The 12273-nt window shown below is 28.0% G+C and overlaps 1 protein-coding gene across 1 annotated transcript; it reads left to right on the top strand.

Moving 5' to 3' along the window:
* Window positions 1-1583: 1583 nt before the first annotated feature.
* Window positions 1584-11576, top strand: LOC107438637 (coiled-coil-helix-coiled-coil-helix domain-containing protein 2). Its single transcript, XM_016050968.3, has 4 exons — window positions 1584-2404; window positions 4032-4191; window positions 10669-10882; window positions 11426-11576. The coding sequence occupies exons 1-4, from the start codon at window positions 2373-2375 to the stop codon at window positions 11446-11448; spliced, it is 429 nt and encodes a 142-aa protein (XP_015906454.1). The 5' UTR covers window positions 1584-2372; the 3' UTR covers window positions 11449-11576.
* The last annotated feature ends 697 nt before the right edge of the window (window positions 11577-12273 follow it).

Below are 12273 nucleotides of genomic sequence, written 5' to 3' on the forward strand. Positions count from 1 at the left end.
GTTAAAAACATCAGGATTTTTGAAACCCCGTGGGAAAGCCTAGCAATTAGAATAAATGTTGGAAAAACCATGTAAAAAGGAAAAGAAGAAACTGCTAGATTTGCGATGAAATTTGCACAAATAAGCATTCTATTAAATGTACGATACAGTATGCGTGTAATGTGTTATTTACGTCACTGTAGGTGGGGTTTCAAAGTTGAAAGTTTTATTGTCCTTAAATTTTAATAAAACATAAATGCGCAATCAAAAACTTCCGATTTTTTTTTTTCATTTCTAGGAAAAATTATAATAGGTTTTATTATGTTCAGGTACTATCAGGGATGGCACTTCAAGAGCTGACGGGCCGCAGGTTGTCTAGATCATGTGTCCTGAAACATCGTGCCCCCCCCCCCCCCCCCCGTGAAGCAAATGTGTTATTTACGCCTCTGTTGGTGGGGTTTCATAGTTTTAGGGATTAAACTGCTTTCAATTTTAATTATTGAATAAAATTCATAAATTAATAAGTACATCAACATACTTAAAAATATGCTGAAAAACTTTACTAAGCATCATTTTGAAAATAACTAGTATTTTTTAATAAATTTTTATCTTCTTATTTCATTTATATTTTTTAATTAACTTTTATCTTGAAATTTTTTTTCGTACTCACATTTATCTATTTACTATATTTAAGCTCTACTATATTTAATTTTCGGATAATTTTGAAAATTTTTTGTTTTTTTAATCTATCTTATTTCGTGGTGAGTTGCAGCTACTTGATGTAGTATATCAAGAACTGGAAATGTTTACAATTTCTTTCAATTCTGTAAAACTGACGAGGAAAGCATTTACAATATTTTCATTCTTTTTTATTAGTTTCTTTTCACTATGGATAAGGTTTCTATGAATTAAATCTCTTTTCTAATCAGTGCCGCTCTGAACTAATTATAAAGACATGGGTCGATGTAGAACACCGAAAGTTAAGCATCACTGGCTGAGGTCAATAAGAGGGTTGGTAACCACTTTGAGCAGCCTGCCTAAGAACCGAGTGTGTGTAGTATTGATCCTCGTGGAATTGCTCTATTGTAAAGTGCTGGACTTCACGTGCAAGTCGTCGTATTCCAAAGTGGAGGAACCACCCTCTCTGTTGAGGATCAAAATTGAGATGGCGTGTCTTCGGCTCCTGTTCCTCTGGCTTCCTGGTACCCTTGATAATTATAAGCTTGCCCCTTTCATGAGCTTCATGATACTATATTTATTCAGCTGCCAAACTCAGCAATATACCGACTATCCATTTCAACTTTAAGAACGCTCCCCGTTTTGTGACTCCCCATTGATTAATTTTATCTAGCAACAGCACATAAAAAGAATCATTACATTATGCATAAGGGCAATTGAGAGAAGTTTAAAAATCATGCAGTTCCACATTGTTTCTATTGCATTTATACAGCATTTCTTCTTATTTGCCACAGTAAAATAAATTTCACTGTTCTCACAGGCTGCAGTTAGTGGCTGGGTGATCTCTTCAATTAGGTCACGAAGGGACTGAAGGTGTGCCGTATCCGTCCTCGCTAAGCTGTTCTACCGGAAAGTGCTCTACTCCTGAGCAGATCCTTAGGCTACCAAAATGGGGAAGCCACCACCTCTACAGAGGATCAAAACTGTGATGGCATGTTTTCGAATTATTCTCTGGGCTGTTTCCCAGACCGTCTCCAATGGCTCATTGCGAAACTCATCTAGTTCGATGCAAATAAAACAACCTCAACTACTACAACAAAAAAATTAGTAAATTTACACGCCGGGAGGATGCTGTGTTGGAATAAAGAATTTTTAAATGTTATTGTAGAAGTTTGATTAGTTATTTATGGATTAAACGTCAATAGCGTTTGTAAAAAGTATCTACAGTCACTCGATTCGAGTGACTGTATAAAAACGTGAATGAACGCAAAAGTGATTAGCCAATAGAATGATCACTTTTGACTCATTTTAATTTGCAATCAGCATATGTATAATTTTAGTGAAAGAATACCTTGAAAAATGTATATGTTGTCCATTGCCAAAACTAAAAAACTATACTCTAGAAATTTCTGGAATTGAATTTATAAATATCAACTACGTCTTATTTTTTCTTAATTTTGATTGGTGTACGTTAACCCATTTCTCCAATAGAAAATTAGGAAAACTATAAAGAGTAAAAGCGATATTTAACCGTAAAATATCGTCATTTCATACATTGTTGTTGGACGAAGTTAATGTGATTGAAATTCTTTCTCTTGTGTTGTGCTGATTATTGATAAAGGTCGTTATTAAGGACATCTGATTTGATAATTAATTAATATTGAAGTTTTGCGGAAAATTTTTACTATTCGTGTTTATTTTAAAATTTAGTAAAAATGCCCAGACGAGGCCGATCAGCTCCCATGAGGTTAGTATATTTGGACTTATTTTAATACTACTAGTATTTTTTTCTCAAGATTTATGGCGAAAATTAAGCGATGAATTTTCGCTATTTCTATTTTAAATATTTTTAAAATCTTCATCTTCTTTTTAACTCAACGTTTATTTTAGTTTAGTTATTGAATGACAGTTACGTAAGTACTAAGTATTACATAATTGAAATGATGCAATTATTTAGTATTTAGAAGTACGAAATTGTAATTTAGAAAAAAATACTAAAACTGAAAAAATTGATCAAAATTCGATCCAAGGATTGATGCATTTCTTGAGTAAAAAATGCCTTTAGAAGTTAATCTCCTCTTGGTTAAATAGAAGTTACTTCCATATTTTAATGTTTTATGTAGTTGAAATTTTTCTTTATTCAGTTTCATATTTTATCTAGATAATATGTATTGAAAATTTTGAAATTTAAAATAATGAAAGTTAAATAGTTTTGTAGTACATTGACGTACTTGAAATTTAAAATTAACTGCACTTTTTGTGCAGCATGTTATTCAACTAATATAAGGATGTGGCAGAAATCTCATTTAAAACTTTTTAATCATTTAAACTTGTCACAATTCCTTTTTGCTTACACACAAAAATTGCTTTGTGATCAGTCTACAAGCCACTGCAGAGCTCATTCTAGGCAGAAAAAGGTGCAAAAGTTTAAAAAAGAGGGCATTATTATTCTAAAAAGGCAATAATATCTTTCTATGGGCTATACACGTTCTATTAAAAAACATTTTCAATTAGTAAAAAAAAAATTTTTTTTACTTTACTAAAAGTAGCAAAGCAATCATATTAATTACTAATTTTTATTAATAAATTAACATATATATCGGGTTAATGAGCTAATTAACTTAGTAATTTATTTAAAATGCATGCATATATTAATAAAATAATAAATGTATGTTTTTAAGTGTCTGTAAATATGATTTAATAATTAAAATGATTAATATAATAATTCTGATTTAATGATAGTAGAAGTAACTGCAAACTTTCAAAGACAAGTGCAACAAGGGGGTGTGATGGCTATTTTTCCTTACCCATATAAATCTATGTATTGACAGCAATGACAAACTAAATAAAAAGAGTTGAAAATAAATAAGTTTAAGAAATCCATTGTAGAGTTGGGGGAAAAAAATAAAGAAGGGTTGAGGAAAGAAAGGGCAAAAAAGGTATGGAATTTATTACATCAGGGCACTAATTTACTTCAGGGGCAACAGGGCGGATTCTTTTGACTGTGCCCTGTTTACCCTGCCTAGAATGAGCTCTGACCACTGTATATGGATAACTCAATGGCGGAATCATTCATATCAGTATCTGTTTGCACCAACTGTAATCGCCAAGGCACCAAAAGGAAACTTTCAAAAATTTAAAAGATTAAATAAGTTTACCCAAGGGATGCTAATGATTTATACCTTCTAAGTTAGTATCTTTCTGGAATCCTTTTTGATTTTTGCTGGCCACTGGAAGTTGTCATAATTTAGAATAGGTTGAGACATGGAAATCTTCCTATTCAATCATTTTTTAAAGGACAGTTATGAAGTCAATATTTCTGTTCATTTCTTTATAATTATTTGTGAATTAAATTATCAATATTATGATCATAGGTCTGCTCCAAGACCAGCAAGTCATGTACCTGCCAGAGCACCTCCCACACAGCCTGCCCCCGTTGCAGCTGCTCCGCCTCCAATGGTTGCTCCTCGACAACCAGGAATGTTTGCTCAAATGGCCACAACTGCGGCCGGTGTTGCTGTTGGATCAGCTGTTGTGAGTAGTAGTTTTTATTATTTAATTTTGATTTTTGGTTAAATCGTATATGCTAGTATGTATTTCCTTATGAGTTTATTATGAGTTTTTTGGTGGGTTTTCTAAATCTCTGGTCTAACAACCATGTGGTCAGCATGTTTATTCTTCATTTTTTCCTTGAGTTTAGATTATTATAACAGGCATGATGTTGTAAAATGTAATAAGATTTTATTTCTTTTCGACATTAAGGAATAAAATTAAGGATGGGTAAAACAATATTTTCTTTTTTTCATAAAAATTTGATAAAAGTAAAGCATTGAAAATTAGTAATGGTAGACTCTGGTGGCAAAAATAAATAATACTTACAAACTAATTTTAAAAAATAGTTTTTTTTCCTTATTTTGCTATGACTGAAACATTTTACCTAAGAAAGCCAAGTTTTACATGACATAAAACTTTAAAATTGACAAAATTTTTTTTTAGAATAACAAATTAGTATCCCAGATGCAAGATCTGATAATTAACATTAAGAAAAGTTGATGTTATTACAAAATGTATTATAAAGCGTATAGTCTTACTTTTTCTCTCTCTATAGTTTGCATTAATAAATAACTGAACACTTTAAAAGGTTATATTCATATTGAAGCTGAATGAAAATATGATACAAATATTTTTCAATGTAACAGTGGCTTTAGATTTGAGGTACTTGTGTATGAAATTGAAATCGTATGTTCCACGGGTTGATTCAAGTAATTATTTTAAGTGAGAATTGCTTGTCGTTTATTACTCACACACTCGTACATTATACTTGTGTTTGTAATATCAAGGCAGAATATATTATGCATGTATTAATCAGAAATGGACAAGTTTCTCACAGTAAATAAAATCGCCCCAAAATTAATACGTTCCTTTCAACTAATTTGAAAATATTCACATTAAAAAGAAATATATAATCATAAAACATTTTAAGGAGTTTATAATTTGAATAATTTATATTAGTTTAATAATATTAATTTGAAAGCTGTTTGTTTCATTAAGAATCATTATCAAATTATATTAGAAGATTAATATTTAAAATCAGTAAAATAAATTAAACAAATAGTAGAAAAAATTTAACTGTTTGAGACAAAGTTTTATAATGGGATATTTTATAAAGGAAGTACTTAATCAGACACAAATAATTCTATCTACATGTTGTAATTAAATATTTTTTTAAGACAGAATTTGCATAAAAAAATTTCCCCTCTGTTTTTCTTGAAAATTTAAAATTGTAAAAAAAGATAAATTTTAGTAAAATTTTATAGGACATATTTCCACTTTTTTCTTTTCCTTATTGATTTCTGTACCTTTTAAACGAAAGCTATAGGTTGATTCTAACTTTGCAGTCCACCTAAATAAAACTAAGTTTTATTGATTTTACTTAAGATTTATCATATTGTTTAATTTTCTACTCATAACAAGTCAATTAGCCCTTTTTTTAATAATTAATGAGCACTTTCAGAAAATTATATTTCTATTATTTGATAAGCGAAATAATGAGGGTGGGGTACAAAGATGGCACCACCGTATTAGCTGCTGCAGTTATAAAAGGGATTTCTCACATGTGAACTAAATAGGGATAAAAAAAGAACTCATTCTGCTCTGGCAAATGATGATTAATGACAATGTTGTGGTTTCAAATTTTGTTTCTGAGCATGATCTAGTAAAGAAACATAAAGAGACTGAATCTTCACTTAGTCGCAGCAGGAGTAATTCTAATTCATGTAAACCACGTTCTGTACTTGTACTGAGAGAAACCAAAAAAGGTGTAAAAATTTTGCTTTTTGTTCATAATATTGTTCTTATTTCAAATGTTCAAAGATCAATTTAGTAACTAAAATATTTTATAACTAAATATTTAGTATCTAAAATGTTAATTTTATTTATTTTAAGAGAAATTTATAGTTTCGTTGCAGCAGATTTTGTCTTTATTGTAAGATATTCATAGATTAATTTAATAAACTTATAGATTTGATTTAATTGTCAAATATTCTTTCTTAATTATAAAGAGACATATATGTATAATAGTTATGAAGAATTATTATATTTTATTTTTTAGGCTTTGAACATGATTAAAAACATTTAATTCACGTTTTTTATGCATTAGATTTTGGTGTTTTTTTCCTGTTGCAAAAGGAAAATTTAATAGAGCACATTCAGAATTGATAAAAATTCAATGGTTTTGTTTACTTGTAACCTCTAATGAGAGTTTAATTTTCTAATACCCTATTAATTTATTTGCTTACAGAAGTTTTGATAATTTTCTGTTTTAAAATTTTCTGGAAAACCCAAATCTCTAAATATGCAGGATCCCTGTGACATATCTCTCTAATACTAACATCTTTCTGCAAGATACTTTTAAAAATAACAAATATATGTGTTACTAATTTAGAGTAACACAAGCATCAAAGTAAAAAAAAAAACCTATTTGGGTCAAATAAAATAATTTTATTAAATGAATATGTAATGATTTTTGTGTTTGGGAGATATTCTTGCATTTTGTAGGGGGGGAAACACGCTAATTATTTCCTTCTTCGCATTTTGTAAATCGTCATCACATTAAAAAAAAATTTTTAATCCGTAGCAGAAAACCGTGTTATCCGTAACTACAAAAAAAAAAAAAAAAATTTATTACGAAATCATGCGAATCGGACTCTTTAAAAAGATGTTACTAAATTCCCGTTTTCATTTTGAGATTCAGTTGTTGTAATAAATAATATATTTAAAATATCATATTTTAAAAGTTATGTGGTAATCAATAGTAATTACTGCATAAAAATATAGAAAAAAAATTTTTGCAGAAAAGAAAACCTAATTTTTTACTTCATTATTCTCAAATAAGAATAGAAAAACCACAAGCATTCCCCCCCCCCATCCGGTGCACGAGAAAGGCATCTATTGAATATAATTCTGAAGAAAAGATAAATTTTTGCAGAAAAGAAGACTAAAATAATTTTTTACTTCCCTAAGATAAATCTTTCTGCAAGATTTCTGTAATGTTCTGCAACAATGTCGCCACGGGGTGCAGGATAGTTTAATGTTATAAGTTGCTCATAATTTAAATATAAGCATGCCTAATAACACAAATGTAATTTAAATATAAACTTATAATTGAGGTTAAATAAATATTAAAATATATAAAAGTTTGTATTTAAGTATATAATATAATAAGTAATACAGTGGTTGCAACTGATGAAATCACTGGATTATATCAGCCACTTTTTAAAATCAAATCTGTGAGAACTGTATCAAAACTTGCTACAGCTATCTTTGATAGTATTATTATCACCGTTTAATAAAATCGAGCTTTTGTAAATGCTTGTGTTTTGAAATTGAAAATCTGTTTTTTCTTGCCTAAATAATTAAAATTTTCTCTAATTTTAAAAGACATGTGACATAAAAGCTACTTTTATTCTGCCCTTGACAGACTATAAAGAGGAAAGTTACATGATTGGATGACACTTGGGGAAATTAAACAGTGAGAGTGGATAAAATAAAACAGGAATATAAGGATACCAAATGAAAACTGTATTACAAGAAGTTGACATTAAAAAAAGTTTAAAAAATGACTTAAGAAAAGTTACTGAATGTCTCATTATATAGTTTCAATGATCATCACTAAGTCAATCAATAAGATAAATCTATCTTTAACAAATTTCTGAATTTTAAATTGGTTTGGACTTAACCACAAAGAGAATGAAATACTGTAAGCTATAAAAGCTTTTGTAAACTTAACAATCATATCAATTAAATAAATAATGCACTAATCAAATAAATGCACTAATATTTTAAAACCTATTGTGTGAATTAAAGAATGTAGCTCATATTTAGTTAAAATGTTGAATGTAAAGTCAGTAAAGATAAAACATATAATGTAGAATTTAACTTGTAGTTCTCCAAGTTTCAAAATCAGTCGTTTTATGAAATCAAATAAAACATATGTGAATTTATTACACTAATAAACAACCTAGGAATGATTTAATAAATAAAAGAAAATGAATAATTTTTTTTCCAGAAAAAACAATTATTCATTGTAAAAAAACTTATAACTTTCCCATTTATTAAATGTAAGCTATTTCCTAATTCACTATTTTTTGAATTTTTTTGTCACCAGTTTATTTTTATATTCTGCATACCAGTTTATCTTTATAGATGTATTCTTTATAAATTGTTATTTAAAAGAATAGGTTTGTGGCTTTTTGAATGGATTCATTTTGATTTGATTCCTGGATATTAAACTTTAATTAGTATTTGTGTTTATTGCAGTGCTTTCAGTTTTTTTTTTATATACTGAACACTTTTTTTAATCATTTATTTCAATTAATTAAAATAAACAACAATTAATTACTGCTAACTTAAGGATAACTTTTACAAAATATTTACATCTGACTTTTGGTAAGTTGTAATGTAATGAATGATATTAAAATGTCTTAAGTTAATCTTAAAACTGTGGATATAAACTTTTGTTATAACAAAATGAAATGTCATACTCATACTGTAAACTAAGTTCTTGAAAAGGAAAACTATAAACAAATATATCTTTACGCTGGTCTTCATTTCTTAAATGTTTCATATTTTATTGTGAAACAAAAATGTGGGGACCTATATTAAAACAAGGTCTTGTATCTTTTATCAGAGGATTTAGAGATAAACTCTGGAGTGACATGGAGTTTTTCTAAAGGTGACTCTGAACAATTGTTTGTATTTGTCATAAGCTTTTGGATGAAACCAAAATAATTAAAAAAAGTAATAATGAATAACACTCTAAAAACTAAACATTTTTAAGATAAAATTTTAGATTATTAATATTTACTCATATTTACTATTCCTTTGATGCAAATGAGACACCTGTGTACCTTTTGCATAAGTATTTATTTTTTTCCTGACACTCTTAATTACCAGCAAATATATATTTTGCTATTTTTTTATTAATAAAAAAAGAGTCTAATAGTTACTTAGAAAATAAAAATTTGTTAGATATTGCAATTATATTTATACTAAAATAAAAATTCAATGTTCAAATTCAAAATTTTAATGATGAATAAACTGTTCCTCTTAGATCTAAATAAGTGCAAAATCATTGTTTGGAAGATTTTATCTTTAATGCAGATAGAGACACCAGTACTTCATGGAACATAACCATTTCATAGTCATAAATTATTAAAATGCTAAATACAGTAGAGCGCCGATTATCCGAACCCTTATTATCCGAACTTCCAATTATCCGAACTATGTCTGAATTCATTTTTTTTTTTTTTTTTTTTTAAAGTTTGGAATACTTTTTAACCTATCGACAATTTTTCTATATTAAGAAGAATAAGTAATATCCCCTACATCTGAAGACTATATTTAATTTACAACCTTTTTAGCAGTTTTCTTGTAGTAGCCACAATACATGTATTGTGATACAGTTAAACCTACATAACCCTTTACAACTGAAAATTATCTTCCAAGAATGCGAGCTTCATTTTGATAGTCTGCAATGGTAGGAATGCAGGAGGAGTTTATGAACAGATAAGTGCTGAAGTTCTATAATTGGGGAATGGGTAGTTGTCACTCATGGTTAATTATTAGTGTTTACAGTGCTTGGAATCTTAAATCTTGGAATAAAATTCTTAACAGAAAAACAAACGAAACTGAAGTTTCTGAACCAGTAGATCATTCGGATGAAAATGATGACATTGTTGCTGAAATTTTGAATGAAAATCGGAACTGCACGCAATTCATTAGATATTGCAATGAATTGGCTAGAACGTCAAAAATGATGTTGATCCAGTTCAGTTGATTTATTTAAAAAGAATAATGGATATATGACTGCTATAAAAAAAAATTCTTTGAAACAAAATCTTTGCTGAATTTCTTTCACAATGGAAAATAATAAAAAATGTGGTAAAATCAGTAATTGACAAAAAAATTATAAAAAACTGAAATATGTATGATAAAAATAATTCAAAATGAAAAAAAAATTAAAAAAAAAAATTAATTTAAAATATTAAAAAATTGAAAAAAAAAACTTTTAACACGCCAGAGCTACTTTAGATAGTACTGCCAGTCCTAAGCCTACAAAAGGTGCGAAGGGAAGTTAGTGCAGAAATAATAATCATTTACACTAGATTTTAAACAACTTTCCAATTATCCGAACTTTTCATTATCCGAACAATGTTCGGTCCCGAACAGTTCGGATAATCGGCGCTGTACTGTATAATGTTTTTCTTATTTTGACCTAAACTAATACAAGATAGTGAAAAATATGTTTAATAAAAATTCTGCATCAAAGGGTTAAATATATTTTGAGAATAGAGTAACAAAATATATAAATATAATAATAAAATAAAACTCAAATTTAAAATAAAGAATGTACAAAATATAATTTTAACAAAGGAAACAGTTTAATTTAGTTATTGAGGTTTTGCTTTTTATTATAGCAACTATATTTAAAATTTTATTATTATTTTTTAGGGTCACACAATAGGTCATGCATTAACTAGTGGAGGAAGTGCTGCAGAAGCTGTAGCACCAGAACAAGCGCCTGCAGCACCTGCTCAGCCTCAAGCTCAGAGAAATGCCTGTCAATATGAATTCAAACAATTTTTGGAATGCACACAACAACAATCTGATATTAGTTTATGTCAAGGATTTAATGAAGTTTTTAGACAATGCCAGCAAGCTAATGGTAAGTAGCAAATAAATACTTTAATATTTTTATTTAAATTGGTTTTATCCGAGAATCTGGAACATAGTTTCTCTGTTTGTATTATATTATTTTTTAGTGAATTGTGAGATTTTTTCTGTGAGTTCATAATTTCTACCTTTAAGGTATTTCTGAATGTGTCTCACTAATTTTACTGAGTAAAGTTTTTAGCTTTTTTTATTTAATCTTCTGATTTAATCGAATTCTTTTTATCAGTTTCCTAAATTAAAGAAATGGTTAATTGCTTTAAGTGACAGAGTATTTTATTAAAAGCATGCACATTGTAATTTTTTGCAACTTAATAGTGTAGTATTAGTAGTGTGATATCTGCATATTATTACTGAATTTAAGTAATTTTTGATGAACGTGCTTTTTTATGAGAAATGTAGTATGCAGAAATAAAAATTTGTGGATTTCGTTACAGTTTGTAGCAAATATTATAACTAAAATGTTTAAATAAACATTTCAAGTTTATAGACTATTAAAAATAAAATTCATTTCTACAATTTTTCTTATTTTTTATAGGTTTGGCTCCTCAATTAAGTTAGATGTTTGAAATTCAAGATCAATTAGTGTAGAATGATGTTTCCTAGGTTCAAAATATTTTATTTAGTGTGTTAGGCATGAATCATTGTAACCCCAGTTGTAATTGATAATAAATATGTTGTAAAATATAGTTTCTTTTTAATTTGATATCAAATTTGTGTATGCAGAACACTTTTTAAAGGGAAGTAAATTAAAAGATTAAACATGTTAGATTAATTAGAGAACACTATCAACCCCCCTCTTAAATACAAATAAATAGCCAGGACAATTTGGGGTAAAAATTTTTTTTTTGAACTGGTACTTTTATTTATCTTAATTCTGGTTACTTTTACATTTCCTAGTAATTAATAAAAATTGCATTCAAATAGGTCTGTAACTATTTTTTCATAATAATGAAGATATTGGTGAACTCTCATATTTAGGTTACTAATAACATAAATTTAATCAATGAAAAATATGAATGCATTATTCAAATAAAAATAATTAGTTTCTGAAGTGCTACAACCAAGTAATGCCAGTAAACGTATGAAAACATTCAGAGGATTCTTCTTAAAACATGTCGCAGTGTGTTCTTCGCTAAGTTTAGTTTGCATCTTTAATTTTCATAAGTGTTGATGTCGGAAGAACAAGAGATTCCAGACTAGAATAATAGTTACAGAGAGACACTTTTTTGTTTAAATACAACTTTGTTAAAACTTTAAAATCAGTTAAAATTTTTTACATAGCAATGAAGTGAAAAATTGTATTTTCTTTTATACAGTTTAAAAAACAAACAATATACCGGATTAACCTTTAACTATACATTTGCGGGATTGTTGAACATGAAT

The sequence above is a fragment of the Parasteatoda tepidariorum genome, chromosome 4 (genome assembly GCF_982258835.1).
Source record: "Parasteatoda tepidariorum strain Cologne lab strain chromosome 4, Ptep-v5.0, whole genome shotgun sequence".
In the NCBI taxonomy this organism is placed as follows: Eukaryota; Metazoa; Arthropoda; class Arachnida; order Araneae; family Theridiidae; genus Parasteatoda; species Parasteatoda tepidariorum.

Bases quoted from the DNA above. Each gene is read 5' to 3' on its own strand.
- LOC107438637 (XM_016050968.3), top strand. From the start codon at position 2,373: ATGCCCAGACGAGGCCGATCAGCTCCCATGAG. The intron at 2,405-4,031 runs GTTAGTATATTT...TTATGATCATAG, and splicing joins GGCCGATCAGCTCCCATGAG to GTCTGCTCCAAGACCAGCAA. The intron at 4,192-10,668 runs GTGAGTAGTAGT...ATTATTTTTTAG, and splicing joins TTGCTGTTGGATCAGCTGTT to GGTCACACAATAGGTCATGC.